We start from the raw sequence: 15531 nt of genomic DNA, 5'->3' as shown, positions 1-15531 counted from the left end.
GCAGCTGTGGCATTCCACGGCCTTGTGCAGGCCATCACGCATTCCCCACTGTGGTCACCAGGCTAAATAGGCCCACTCGGGTCCTTAGAGCCGTGGTTCTCAAACTAGCATTCATCAGCGGTGCCTGTGGGGCTGGTTCAAATGCAGATGACTCCCCACTCCCATGGGCAATTAAGAATTTGTGTTTGTAACACATTCCCAGCAGATTACTGATCCTGCTGGGGGCACATTTTGAGCACCATTGTTTTGGAGCAGTGCTTCTCGAATTTCACAGTGCATATGAGTCACCAGAGGATTTTATTAAAATGCAGACTCTGGCTCCTTAAGGCTAAAGTAGGGCCTAAGATTGTGCATTTCTAACAAGCCCCCAGGTGTTGCTGATAGATCACAAACCAGACTTTGACTACTAAGGCTGTAGACCATTTTAAGAGCCCCTTCTAACCTGACCTCCCCATCCCTGTCTTCACTCCATCTCCAGATTCTGCGGCTGCTGGGCCGACTTTTCTAAAGCACAGCCTTAGCTGTGTTACTTCCCTGCTCAAACCCCCTTCCCCACCCCTCCTTCCCGTAGCTTCCCATCACCTGCTGTTCTTTGTAGAACAAGTGGGCAGCCTGCTATCAGGACCTTTTTCTGTTTGGTACCAGCCTGCCTCTCCACCTGCCTTGGCACTGCTTCCTTGTCTGAAAGCTGGATATCAGGAACCCGTACCACCAGGTGTTCTGCTTCCATCCTGTGCTCACGTTGTTCTTTTGATCCCAAACTCCCTCTTACTCCTAGATCCTTCCTCCTTTCACCATTTGTGTACCTGTCTTAAACTTTCCCACTGCAAATGCTGCTGCTGTTTTCCTTCTGCTCCACTGATGTGCAGCAAAAAGTAAATGAGTTGATATATGTATGGTATCTTCATTCTGACCATCAGGAAGTACTTCAACCCTAATACAGTCCTTAGCACACCAGCCCTGTTGAATTTCTGAGTATGAGCTTAGAAGAGTTCTTACAGGGTTTGCAGACAGTATTGTTTACTCTGATCTGAACCTTCAGCACCTTGCCCTGTGACTTTGATTCTTGCTTAGCTCCTGACCTGCTTCACAGAAGTAGTCTTGGGAAATAACTATTAAATGCTCAAAGCAATTCACATCACTTGTGAGGACTCTATAAATACCAAACATGATACTCGGTAGCCTTCAAATGTCTCTGTTTTAGTCATTCCCTTCAGTTACTGAACGAACAGTCCAATGTGTTTTGACTCCCAAGTCCCCTTTAGCAGTAGAATGAATAACATTATTAATGAATGACATCTTTATCACAGTCTACATGCCTCACAGAAACCACTTTTGCTCTTCCTTCTAGAAAGGAGCCAGTAATCTGACTTGGCGATCGGATGTCCTGGTGGAATATCAAGGAGAAGGCCGTAACGTCACCGACCCAACGTGTCCTTCCCTGAGTCCTGGAGTGTCCGTGAGTGTAGCCCGAGTTGGCTTAGTAGCTTTCTCACTGACAGCACGGTATGGCATTGGTTTAGATGTGCCAAGTGCTGAAACTCTTCATCTCAGTCCTCCTCCTGTCACTTTGTCATTTGACTCTGGGAGATCAGGAGATAGACAGAGGTAAAAATAATCCTGAAAAATGATGCTTCCCACCTGTTGTCAGAAGGTGCACTTCGAATTCTTCCAGTTTTCGGAACAAGTTCACATATCTGCTTATCTTCTTACCTTATCAGTACCCCCTCCTCTTTTTCTACCCTTCCCAATCGCGGTACCATTTTTCATTAGGGATGTTATCAGTGGCATCCAACAGAGAGATGGGGTTTCCACCTGTAACCGTGCCATGGCGTGTGTCTTGATTTGGTGGCAGCCAGGCTGGTCGTGGAGGTGGTAACAGTGACATTAGCCTCTCTTTAGAGAATGGGAAATCGGAGAGCCAACTCCAATTTGGAGTTGGCTCTCCGATTTCCCATTCTCTAAAGAGAATAAGGAGCCGAATACCAGAGTGTTACAATATAGTAAAGAACCAACCAAAAGATGGTATGGAAGATAGGATGGAATAAGACCTAAGTCCTATTTGGTGATAAGAGCACTCATAAACAACTTACTTACAGATGTTTCCACAAAGTTCATTTTAGCCTTTTTCTCCAACCCTTTAGGATGAAAGATCCTAATACACCTTCGTAGTGACTCATCCGTGTATTGATTTCTTCTCCTTACCAACCCATACGTTTTACAGGTGTTCATTACAGCTAATTCTTGTCGGGAGAGTAGCAGGCAGGGATGGCAAGTCTACAGACAAAGCAGCCACACCCCATGTTCCTTAATCCAGTCAGCCCTCAGTAAGGAACAGAGCCTCACATCTATTTTTGATTTACTTCTCTGTGAAAGGTTTCCTCACTTCTGTCCAGTTGTATGTCTGGCTTGAGCCAACCTGGCCGCCGTGGTAAGCAAGTCGCATTCGTTACTATAGAAGAACGCTCTTCAGTTAACTTTTTAAATGTCCCTACAGCAATGTTTCCCAGACTGTGTGTGTGAAGATGCATATAACAACACGTATGCCTGTGTGAGGACCATGTCAGAAATGTGGAATTTACAGTATTGCGAGTTTGATGACCAGGAGGTAAGAGGGCCTGCTGCCTCCCCCACCCCTTGTGTCTACTGCCAGGGCTTTGTTGGCTGAACTTCGTGGCAGAAGAACAATTCCAAGGATGCTCCCTGGGGAGGATGGGTTTCTTATCTGTACTTGCCCTTGGGTTTCCGTCAGTTGAGGAACTAGAATTGCACAAGGCCATACTTGACTTCTCTAACTCACCTTGCTGGGTGGGGTTTTCTCCAGTCCCACCATCACCCACACGTACACTTTAAATGCACGCAGTTCACTTTTTCAGGATGCTACATGGCTGGTCTGTTTGCTTCTCTGAAAGTTTGGGGTGAAGGTAAGGTGCCTCAACTTCTATGGAGATGAAAGGAGTTGGGGCCTCTCTTAGAAAGTTTCCTGGCAACCAGCATGGTTCAGACCCTTCTGTCGCCACCACAGTGCGGTCCAGTGCTGATCAAACAGATTAGCAGGTTAAAGGCAGCATCCTTGGAGGAAGGTGGCTTTCAGCCAGCCCGGATCAGCGTGGATTATCTGAAGGATCACACTGACTGCCGTCCCGTGTGGTTTCTTACTGTTTATCAGCGAGTGTGCACCTACCCCATCTGGCAGCCCACATCTTGCCATATGGAGCCGGTGCCCGTCGTGTTTTTCAGAAATTGACTTGCTCTCTATTTATTTGTAGCTTCTGAGCACTTCGGACAACAAGCAAGAGAGCTTCCCTCAAACTCAGTTCCTTCTGCTTTAAAAGCGATAGTCCGAGGGCAGCTACTTGAAGCCTTTATAGGCAAAATTTATCTACAGTACATCTTCTTAGCCTATCACTAACTCCAGTTTGGAGAACAAAGTACAGATTATGGGGAAATAGTGATATTAGATGTGTCTAATTTTAGAAATAATATTGTATCTTTCCTCAATTGGTGTTATTTATCCAAAACTGCTTTTTTTTTTTTTTTATAAGTATTTTTTTTTTTTTTAAAGAAATTCACGTTCTTTTATTTATTTATTTATTTATGGCTGTTTTGGGTCTTCGTTTCTGTGCGAGGGCTTTCTCTAGTTGTGGCAAGTGGGGACCACTCTTCATCGCGGTGCGCGGGCCTCTCACCATCGCAGCCTCTCTTGTTGCGGAGCACAGGCTCCAGACGCGCAGGCTCAGTAATTGTGGCTCACGGGCCCAGTTGCTCCGTGGCATGTGGGATCTTCCCAGACCAGGGCTCGAACCCGTGTCCCCTGCATTGGCAGGCAGATTCTCAACCACTGCGCCACCAGGGAAGCCCCCAAAACTGCTTTTTAAAATAGGAAAACTTAACATTTTTGTAACACAGGTTAGAGTACTTTCGTATCTGTTCTCATTTGAATCTTCACAATTGTAAGGCAAAGATAAACTTCAAATGTCAGCTCTCACTCAGTAACATTACTAAGTCTAGTTTCTGAGCCCTTGCCATTTGAGGGTCCAGCCTTTGGTTCTCTGCTTTAATTATAGAAGGTAATAAACTTCTCCCCCTCTCTCCCCTCCTGACTGCCTGAAGGCACAGGGATGCTGGAGGCCCCTTTCCAGCATGTGGGCCATAGACCCAAAGCAATTCAACCCCCAGAACAGGTGCTCCATTGTCTCCTCTGTACCCTTGGGCTTTTTGAGAATCTTGAGACCGAATGATATTCTCCTGGGCCTTGGTCTTTAATCTGCCTCCTCCATTCCCATTTAGAAATAACTCACATGAGTATTTCTTCAAATGTAACCCTTGCTTTTTTCTTGCCTCCATCTTTTCATTTCCTGTAGGTGTTTGTAGAAGTCTATAACCTGACTGCAGACCCACACCAAATCAATAACATTGCTAAAAGTATAGACCCAGAGCTTTTAGGAAAGATGAACTATCGTCTAATGATGTTACAGTCCTGTTCTGGACCAACCTGCCGCACTCCAGGGGTCTTTGACCCCGGGTAAGTTTGCATCGTCCTCAGAAACTTTGTTCAGTGGTCTCTGGCAGTCCTGCCATTCTTGAAGGCACAGGGAGCCTGATGGGACCTCCTTGCTCTGAGCTGAGCTGTCTCTCTCTGTCCTGCTTTACAAGGGGAACACTGTGTCCCAGCGCAGCAGCCAGTTGTGCTGGGAAAATGAGCTGCTCTCCACAGCCAGTTGGTGCTACAGCTGGAGGTGCAGCCCTGCCCGTACCACACGGGGCTCTTCTTCCTCCCTGTGATGCTTGTCATAGTACCACTTGATGGCACTGGTGACATCTGGGGTTGCTTTAGTGTAAGCTGACCCAGGGCTACCCTGTTCCCTAGTGCCTCTGAGAGCATATGCTTTCATTTCATTTCTCAGAAGCCACAATTACAGAAACTTGAATACCTGCCAGTAAATTTAATATATTAAATACACACAATGAAATAGAAAGTATGAACTCTCAAGTGTCTAAATAAATAAGCCCGCTGCAATATGTGAAGGTTGGAAAGATATTTAACACTCACCTACTAAGTCAGCTCTGTTTCTCCTACTCTCATTCCTCTTAAACAGTAACTTTTCATCAGTAACATGGCTGTCAGCACACCATGCATTTGAGCTGTGTGTGGCAAGAAGCCTGTCATTTTTCGCTTGAAGATTATAAAATTCAAAATCAGACTTTCATTGGGAAAGGATTATTTCAGTTCTTACACTCTGATTGTAGGAGAGGGGGAAGAATGATGTCCTAAGCTGATGGAAACTAGTAAATTATTCAGCTACCTTCACGTGAAGTGGTATCTTCAATCCAAATCAGCGAGGAATGTATGTGAATGAGTAGAGAAAGGGGATTGTAGACTATTTATTAAAGAAATGTAGTACTTTTGCTTTTAAATAGTGTATATAGAGCCAAAGAGACGTGGATGCCAGCAAACTAAAGGTAACAATATAAAAAGACAATATTTATCATAATTTTATATCATTTAAGCTAATTAACTTTTGTATGGATAATCTTGTTAATGTGTAATTAGTAACTGATCAAGCATTCTGACCACCCAGCTTTAATCTTTCCTCCAAGTTAGTGAAATGGATCCTCATTTGGTGGCAGTTCCTTGAAATAGGAAGTTCATTCTCTAAGATAAAAGCAATAGACTTCTAATTGACACATGCTGATTTTGCAGTTTCTAACAGCTACTTTGCTCAGAATGTTTTACCAAACTAAATAAAGTTAGATGTCTATAGCAGTCGCTGACTGACTCTAGGAATTTAAAGCCAGCATCTAACTAAATCTTGCATAGAGGGTCATGAGACTTGGACATCTTGGACTGTAATGTTGGGCCACAGAAGGTCAGATGCAGCAGCCCCGTTAAGTGTTAGAAGGACTCGACCATGGAATTCCCCTACAGCCCTTAGAGCCCAAACAGGTAAATTTCACATGAGGAAATAGTGCTTGGAGTTGTGATTTGCTCAAAGGTCAACTGTTTGGAACTGATTTAGCAAGATCTCTTGCCTTCCAGGCAAGGTTTGTTTTTTATTTATTTATTTATTTATTTATTTATTTATTTATTATTTTTGGCTGTGTTGGGTCTTTGTTTCTGTGCGAGGGCTTTCTCTAGTTGCGGCAAGCGGGGGCCACTCTTCATCGCAACGCGCGGGCCTCTCACTATCGCGGCCTCTCTTGTTGCGGAGCACAGGCTCCAGACGCGCAGGCTCAGTAGTTGTGGCTCACGGGCCCAGTTGCTCCCCAGCATGTGGGATCTTCCCAGACCAGGGCTCGAACCCGTGTCCCCTGCATTGGCAGGCAGATTCTCAACCACTGTGCCACCAGGGAAGCCCAGGTTTGGTTTTTTTGTTTTTTGTTTTTAATTTTTATTTTATTTTGGAGTATAGTTGATTTACAGTGTTCTGTTAGTTTCAGGTGTACAGCAGAGTGACTCAGCTATGTATACATATATCTATCTTTTTCGAATTCTTTTCCCATTTAGGTTATTACAGAGTATTGCGTAGAGTTCCCTGTGTAAGTAGGTCCTTGTTGGTTATGTATTTTAAATATAGTAGTGTGTATATGTTAATCCCAAACTCCCAATTTATCCCTCCCCCCACCTTTCCCTTTTGATAACCATAAGTTTGTTTTCTAAGTCTGTGAGTCTATTTCTGTTTTGTAAATAAGTTCATTTGTATCTTTTTGTTTTTTTAGATTCCACTTATAAGCGATATCATATGATATTTGTCTTTCTCTGTCTGACTTACTTCACTTAGTATGATAATCTCCATGTCCATCCATGTTGCTACAGATGGTATTATTTCATTCTTTTTCATGGCTGAGTAATATTCCATTGTATATATGTACCACATCTTTATCCATTCATCTGTTGATGCACACTTAGGTTGCTTCCATGTTTTGGCTATTGTAAATAGTGCTGCAGTGAACATTGAGGTGCATGTATCTTTTCAAATTATGGTTTTCTCAGATATATGCCCAGGAGTGGGATTGCAGGATCATATGGTAGCTCTATTTTTAGTTTTTCAAGGAACTTCCATACTGTTCTCCATAGTGGTTGTACCAATTTACATTCTCACCAACAGTTTAGGAGGGTTCCCTTTTCTCCACAGGCTCTCCAGCATTTATTGTTTGTACACTTTTTGATAATGGCCATTCTGACTGGTGTGAGGTGATACCTCATTGCAGTTTTGATTTGCATTTCTCTAATAATTAGTGATGTTGAGCATGTTTTTATGTGCTTATTGGCCATCTGTATGTCTTCTTTGGAGAAATGTCTATTTAGATTTGCCCATTTTTGGATTGGGTTGTTTTTTTAATATTGAGCTGCTTGAGCTATTTGTAAATTTTGGAGATTAATCCCTTGTCAGTCACATTGTTTTCAAATATTTTCTCTCATTCTGTGAGTTATCTTTTCGTTTTGTTTATGGTTTCCTTGGTTCACTTTTGTTTTTATTTCCATGACTCTAGGAGGTGGATCAAAAAAATGTTGCTGTGATTTATGTCAGAGTGTTCTGCCAATGTTTTCCTCTAAGAGTTTTATAGTATCCAGTCTTACATTTAGGTCTTTAATCCATTTTGAGTTTATTTTTGTGTATGATGTTAGAGAATGTTCTAATTTCATTCTCTTACATGTAGCTGTTCAGTTTTCCCACCACCACTTACTGAAGAGTCTGTCTTTTCTCCACTGTATAGTCTTGCCTTCTTTGTCATAAATTAATCAACCATAGGTGAGTGGGTTTATTTCCAGGCTTTCTATCCTGTTCCATTGATCTCTATTTCTATTTTTGTGCCAGTACCATACTGTGTTGATGACGGCTTTGTAGTATAGTCTGAAGTTAGGGAGCCTGATTCCTCCAGCTCTGTTTTTCTTTCTCAGGATGGCTTTGGCTATTCAGGGTCTTTTGTGTCTCCATACAAATTTAAAATTTTTTTGTTCTGGTTCTGTGAAAAATGCCATTGGTAATTTGATAAGGATTGCATTGAATCTGTACATCGCTTTGGGTAGTTGCATTGAATCTGTACATTGCTTTGGGTAGTACAGTCATTTGACAGTATGGATTCTTCCAATCCAAAAACATGGTATACCTTTCCATCTATTTATGTCATCTTTGATTTCTTTCATCAGCATCTTATAGTCTTTAGAGTACAGGTCTTTTGAATCCTTAGGTAGGTTTATTCCTAGGTATTTTACATTTTTGATGTGACAGTAAATGGGATTGTTTCTTTAATTTCTCTTTCTGATCTTTCATTGTTAGTGTATAGAAATGCAACAGATTTCTGCATATTAATTTTGTATCTTGCAGCTTTACCTAATTCACTGACGAGCTCTAGTCATTTACTGGTAGCATCTCTAGGATTTTCTATGTATAGTGTCATGTCATCTGCAAACAGTGACAATTTTATTTCTTCTTTTCCCATTTGGATTCCTTTTATTTCTTTTTATTCTCTGATTGCTGTGGCTAGGACTTCCAAAACTATGTTGAATAAAAATGGAGAAAGTGGACATCCTTGTCTTGTTCCTGATCTTAGAGGAAATGCTTTCAGCTTTTCACCATTGAGTATGACGTTAGGTGTAGGCCTAACAATGTAAGCATTGGCCTTTATTATATTGAGATAGGTTCGCTCTAGGCCCACTTTCTGGAAAGTGTTTATCATAAATGGTTATTGAATTTTGTCAAAAGCTTTTCTGTATCTATTGAGATGAAAATATGATTTTTATTCTTCAGTTTGTTAATGTGGTGTATCACACTGATTGATTTGCAGATATTGAAAAATCCTTGCATCCCTGAGATAAATCCTACTTGATCATGGTGTATGATCCTTTTAAGGTATTTTTGGATTCGGTTTGCTAGTATTTTGTTGAGGATTTTGCATCTATGTTCATCAGTGATATTGGCCTGTAATTTTCATTTTTTGTGGTATCTTTGTCTGATTTTGGTATCAAGGTAATGGTGGCCTCATAGAGTAAGTTTGGGAGTATTCCTTCCTCTGCAGTTTTGGAGAACAGTTTCAATGGAATAGTTTCAAAAGGAAAGCTGTTAACTCTTCTCTAAATATTTGATAGACTTTGCCTGTGAAGTCATCTGGTCCTGGACTTTTGTTCATTGGGAATTTTTTAATCACAGTTTCGATCTCAGTACTTGTGATTGGTCTGTTCATATTTTCTGTTTCTTCCTGGTTCAGTCTTGGGAGATTGTACCTTTCTAAGAATTTGTCCATTTCTTGCAGGTTGTTCATTTTATTGGCATATAGTTGCTTGTAGTAGTCTCTTATGATCCTTTGTATTTCTGTGGTGTCAGTTGCAACTTCTCCTTTTTCATTTCTAATTTTATTGATTTGAGCCCTCTCCCTTTTTTTCTTGATGAGTCTGGCTAAAGGTTTATCAGTTTTGTTTATCATTTCAAAGAACCAGATTTTAGTTTCATTGATCTTTTCTATTGTTTTCTTTGTCTCTATTTCATTTATTTCTGCTCTGATCTTTGTGATTTCTTTCCTTCTACTAACTTTGGGTTTTGTTTGTTTTTCTTTCTCTAGTTGCTTTAGGTGTAAGGTTAGGATGTTTGAGATTTTTCTCGTTTCCTTAGGTAAGCTTGTATTGCTATGAACTCCCTCTTAGAACTGCTTCTGTTGCATGCCATAGGTTTTGGATTGTTGTGCTTTCGTTTTCATTTGTCTCTAGGTATTTTTTGATTTCCTCTTTGATTTCTTCACTGATCCATTGGATGTTTAGTAGCATTTTGTTAGCCTCCACGTGTTTGTGCTTTTTACAGTTTTTTTCTTGTAGTTGATTTCTAATCTCATAGTGTTGTGGATGGAGAAGATGCTTGATATGATTTCAATTTTCTTAAATTTATTGAAGCTCTCTTTGTGGCCCAGCATGTGATAAGTGCTGGAGAATGTTCCATGTGCACTTGAAAAGAATGTATATTATGCTGCTTTTGGATGGAATGCTCTATAAATTTCAATTAAGTGCATCTGGTCTAATGTGTCATTTAAGGCCTGTGTTTCCTTATTGATTTTCTGTCTGGATGATCTGTCCATTGATGAAAGTGGGGTGTTATTTTAAAGTCTGTTTTGTCTGATACGAGTATTGCCACTCCAGCTTTCTTCTGATTCCCATTTGTATGGAATACCTTTTTCCATCCCCTCGCTTTGTCTGTATGTGTCCATAGATCTGAAGTGGGTCTTTTGTAGACAGCATATATATGGGTCTTGTTTTCGTAGCCATTCAGCCAGTGTGTGTCTTTTGGTTGGAGCATGTAGTTCGTTTTCATTTCAGGTAATTATCAATATGTATGTTCTTATTGCCATTTTGTTAATTGTTTTGGATTTGCTTTTGTAGGTCTTTTTTCTCCCCTTCCTCTTTTGTTCTCTTCTCTTCTGATTTGATGCTCAACTTTTTAGTGTTGTGTTTGGATTCCTTTTTCTTTTTTGCGTGTGTGTATCCGCTGTAGATTTTCAGTTTGCATTTACCATGAGGTTTTGATATAGCAGTCTATATATATATATACAAGATTATTTTAATTTGCTGGTCTTTTAATTTCAAATGCATTTCCAATATCCTGGATTTGTACTCTTTTCTTCTCACAGTTGCTGGTTTTGATATCATATTTGTGTGTGGATGATTTCCTACCTTTACTGTATGTTTGCCTTTACCAGTGAGCTTTCTCATTCTTAATTTTTTAGTTGTGGCCTTTTTTTTTCCCTGCCTAGAGAAGTTCCTTTAACATTGGTTGCAAAGCTGGTCTGGTGATGCTGAATTCTCTTAGCTTTTGCTTGTCTGTAAAGCTTTTGATTTCTCTGTCAACTCTGAATGAGAGCCTTGCTGGGTAGAGTAATCTTGGTTGTAGGTTCTTCCCTTTCATCACTTTAATATATTGTGCCACTCCCTTCTGGCCTGCAGAGTTTCTGCTGAGAAATCAGCCGATAACCTTATGGGGATTCCGTTGTATGTTATGTGTTGCTTTTCTCTTGCTGCTTTTAATATTTTTTCATTGTCTTTAATTTTTGTCAATTTGATTAATATGTGTCTTGGTGTGTTCCTCCTTGGGTTTATCCTGCCTGGGACTCTCTGCACTCCCTGGAATTGGGTGATTGTTTCCTTTCCCATTTTAGGGAAATTTTCAGCTAGTATCTCTTCAGATATTTTCTCAGGCCCTTTCCCTCTTCTCCTTCTTCCATGAAATTGCTTTGTTTTCTTAATCATAACTGTCTTGCACACATTCGGGAGGCTTATAACTAAGATTCTAGATGCTGGCCTTGCTGATGTTAGCCTGAGCTATTTAAACTCCACCTGGTTTTCTTTTAAATTCTAGAGTGGGTGTCAGCAGACTAGATATCACAGGCCCACTCCAGACACCACCAGTTGGAATACAGTGCACACAGATATTTATGTATTGCCTGGGGCTGCTTTTGCACTTCAGCAACAAAGTTGAGTAGTTGGGACAGAGACTGTGTGGCCCACAAACTCTAAAACATTTATTATCTGGCCCTTTACAGAAAAACTTGGCCAACCCCTGCTGTAAAATAATACTAAGAGTTAGTGTCTGTTACCGTAAGGTAGCAGATAAAAGTAAAATACAATGTTATTTCCAGATCACACAAAGTCCAGCCAGCCTGTGGGGGGTTTTTTTGGTGTTTTTTTTTTGGCCACGCCCTGAGGCATGCGGGATCTTTGTTCCTCAACCAGGGATGGAACCCGTGTCCCCTGCAGTGGAAGCTCGGAGTCTTAACCACTGGACCAACAGAGAAGTCCCCAGTCTGTGTTCTTCATGTCTGCCAGGTCTCAACTCAAGTTACCATTGGCATTCATTCTTACTTCCCCATGGGTGGTAAATAAGTGATTTTATGTGCCACATGTTTTACATGAGTTGCCTTCCTGTTTTGTTGGTGGCCAGAGGGGTTGGTGACTTACCTAAGTTCATAATGAGCCAGATTCAAGCTCCTGTCAGGTGCAGACCTGCATTCTTACCCACCACAGTCTGTGTGTCTAAACTGAAAAAGAAGACAGGCCTTTGAAAATGTTGGAAGGGCTTTCAGCAAGGACTAGACTCTTCCCCGGGCTGCTTTATAGTTGAGGGATTGCCCCCCCCCCAAAAAAAAAAAAAGTAAGCTCAAACCCTTCCTCTTAACCCCTTTCAGGATTAGCCTTACTTCTGTTTCTCCTCTCCTCTCCACTTCCACTATATTATTTTGTGCTTGCTGACTTTTATGATGGAAATGCTCTTAATTACTAAGTACTCTTGCTTTGTACTACAGACTTTCTCACTAGATCCCCTTCTGGTGACTTAATTGTTCCTTTTGTATCCCTTCCTGCCATTCTTTCCAGTTAATATTCTGAATGAAGTACTCAATGGCTAACTGTAGTTAATGTGACATTGTTTTTTTCTTTTTCTGTGCCCAGATACAGGTTTGACCCTCGTCTCATGTTCAACAATCATGGCAGTGTCAGGACTCGAAGGTTTTCAAAACATCTGTAGCACCTCTGCAGTTGGATCCCTTGCACGCCTCTTTCTGATGAAGTGATTGTAGTAGGTGTCTGTAGCTAGTCTTCAAGACCATGCCTGGAAGGGTTTCTGGACTGGCTTTAAGTCCTGTTTGAAAAAGCAACCCAATCAGCTGACTTCCTTGTGCAATGTGTTAAACTGTGAACTCTGCCTGTGTGTCAGGAGTGGCTGTCCCTGGTCCCTTTATTCAACTGATGATGATACTCCTGAGGTCTTTGTTCTCACCAAACCCTTTCTGTCCTGGGGCCACAGTTCTTGATTATTCCCCATGTGGTCAAAGTCTAGATTTGTAAATCCATTCAGATAAATGGCAATGCTTTAGGGGGGCAAGGTTTTTGGTATACAGCTTGACCTAAAATCAGAGGACCTGCATAGCATTCAAGATTGAACACTTCACTATCAAAAATACTAATATCACATGGCTTGAAGAATAACCATCAGAGCTGACCCATCTGATTGATTAAGAACAAATACCATTGTTTTTAGATCAGTAGAAGTACACTGTTTATAATATCCATCACAATGGATCACAAATTTAAAACGCATCAATGAAGCTCTGTTCATTTTTTGGAAATTCTGGGCTGGTGCTACATTGAAATAGAACAGTAGCAAGCTTTTGGTAAAGGCTAATTCCAGGTAGTTAATGAAGGTGATGGACATCTACTTTCCAGTAGCTGCTAACCACGTGAAGCGCCAGTGGACACCAGGGGTATCTGGGGAATGTCTCTTCTCTTGATACTTTCCTTTCTCGGATCTGAAATATAAAGTGGGTTAAGTATTTCAGCAGAGAAGGACTTCCAAGGGTTGGTGAAGGTTGTGTTTTCTGAGGGCCTTCTGTAGGTAGGGCTCTCTGGTTGACAGGTTGAAGGGCTATAGATCAGGGTGTAGTAAGTGCCTGTCCAGCAGGGAGCCTGGGTTCTAGTCCCATGTGTGACATTGTGAGACTCCCTCTGCATATTGCTGACATTCTGTTCATTTGTTGTAAGATGTAAGAATTTCTTAGAGTTGATGCAGAGTACCAACTACTTACCTTCTTCCCTTTCAGAAAACTTCATCTTGAGTTTTTGGAGTCTTGTGTAACTTGGGCCTAATTCACTATTCCTCTGTCGAAACCCGATCTTCTTGAGATTTCCTCACTGTTTAGAACACCTGCGTTTTTGTCTCTTGGCTCGAAGACCAATCCCATTTCTTGTGTCTTCTTCACAAGAAGGTTAATTGGTGATGTGGCAGCAGGGGAGGAGGAGGAACTGTGGTTTATAACCTGTTCAACTCAGGCAGTAGTGATTTTAGCTTTATGTAAGGTCCTAGGTTGAGCTTTAAGCACTTTGTAAGACATGGCCATAAGTAACTTTTCTATCACAATTCCAGATAGCCATGTTGGGTTAATAGCCATTGGGTTTATTCCTTTACCTCATACAATCCCAGTAACTGTGGTGGTATTTAGAGGTGAAATGGGCAAGTGAAATGAATACCTCTGCTGTGACCATTTTAGGAAAAGAAATTCTAACAATTTTGTAACTAAAGGCAAACTACAATGTTGAGTATGGGTATTGGCTTTATTCTACACTTTTGAGTCTTAACATTAATCAATCTATCAGTCAGCTTCCACATTAATGGAAGTTGACAATGGTTATTCCTGAATAAAGAGAAACCAACTCTTACCAGGTCTTGTAATGTGATGTCATATTATTCAGTTTTATGATGCTGGTTCCTGAAAACAGATGATGTCGTTAAGAGTGACACAAATAGCTGCTCATAGTATTCCTGTCCCACTGCTCTTACATTCATCAGACTTTTTTGTTTGGGGGGTGGGCGGGGCGGAATGCAGTGAAGCCCTTTTTTTGTACCCCTAATTTTTGAATGGCCTCTAATTTGACTTTTTCTCTTGGATTGGTTGCATTCTGGATCTACACTAAAATCATCTTTCATAAAGAGACCTCAGTTTCTGGACTACAGACCACAAAATGCACTGGAATTTTTCAGAATGATATGTACAAGGGCCCCACTGCAAGAGGCTTGCCTTGTTTCTCTCTTAATTGTACTGATTTGAATTTTGATTATTTTCCCTTTTAAGAAGACCAGGTCCATATGTATTGGTAATAGAAAACTGTAACCATTAGGAACGAACAGAGGTCTTGGGGAAGAATAGAGATTTTGCCTTATAAGATTGCCTATTACAAAGCTCTCCCTCAAGTAAGATAACAGTCCCTACAACTAGAAAGTAGGGAATGCCTTTTGAGTATCTTTGACCAATGGTGCTGTTGCAAAATACATTTTAATTGAGAACAGTAGGGTTTTTGTACAAAATAGTAATGATAGCCATGGAAGGTTATATTTTTGTGTCTAAGGACTAGTGTTTTAATGAAAGAAGATAAATTGTCCCAGGATCCTTATTAAGAGAAAGCAAAGGGTATTTAAACTGATTCACCAGTGGAACTAGGTGGGAATATTTGGGTCTTTTGTTTCACCACTGCTTAGGTCCAACTAAATTTGTGTATTCATGTGTTTGCATCATCTGTTCTTAGAAGTTATTCTGCCCTGGCTCTGTGTCATCTCAGTCATTTGACTAAGAAAGTGCCCTTTGAAGGACCCTGTTCACTGCTGCACTTTTCAATGAATTAAAATTTATTTCTGTTCTAGTGGGAATGTGTCCTTTGTTTTAGTCCACAAGTGATAATTTTGACCAAATGTTCTTTGCTGTATGCTGTTTAATGTTTTAATCACTCACCTAGTACTGGAGATGGGCTGTTCCGCATTGGGTACCATAGTCCCTACCGGGAAACCTCGTTCGTATATGTGTGGTCCCTGCTGCCCAGTATCCCTGGATGAGCACCATGTAGAAAATCCTTCCTGATAAATCATTATGCATTTACAGTTTGGAGAAAAAAAAGAAAACAACTTACCTTGACCAGCTTTAAATTAGATAAACTAAGCTCACCGTCAAAGGTGCCTTGCCTTGATGTTCAGTCATGTGATCCATTGCCCTAAATGAGAAGTA

At 40.9% G+C, this 15531-nt stretch overlaps 1 protein-coding gene across 1 annotated transcript in view; it reads left to right on the top strand.

Moving 5' to 3' along the window:
• The window catches only part of GNS (glucosamine (N-acetyl)-6-sulfatase), a 53373-nt gene extending 38201 nt beyond the window's left edge, over window positions 1–15172 (top strand). The window contains exons 11-14 of the mRNA XM_068561737.1: window positions 1352–1459; window positions 2498–2608; window positions 4365–4525; window positions 12431–15172. Of these exons, the coding sequence (XP_068417838.1) occupies window positions 1352–1459; window positions 2498–2608; window positions 4365–4525; window positions 12431–12506 (456 nt within the window). The 3' untranslated portion in view covers window positions 12507–15172. The remainder of the gene's footprint in view (window positions 1–1351; window positions 1460–2497; window positions 2609–4364; window positions 4526–12430) is intronic.
• Window positions 15173–15531: the final 359 nt, after the last annotated feature.

Source organism: Eschrichtius robustus, chromosome 13, assembly GCF_028021215.1.
Source record: "Eschrichtius robustus isolate mEscRob2 chromosome 13, mEscRob2.pri, whole genome shotgun sequence".
NCBI lineage: Eukaryota > Metazoa > Chordata > Mammalia > Artiodactyla > Eschrichtiidae > Eschrichtius > Eschrichtius robustus.
The sequence above is the reverse complement of the archived record's forward strand: the minus strand, read 5'-3'. Positions and strand labels throughout refer to the sequence as shown.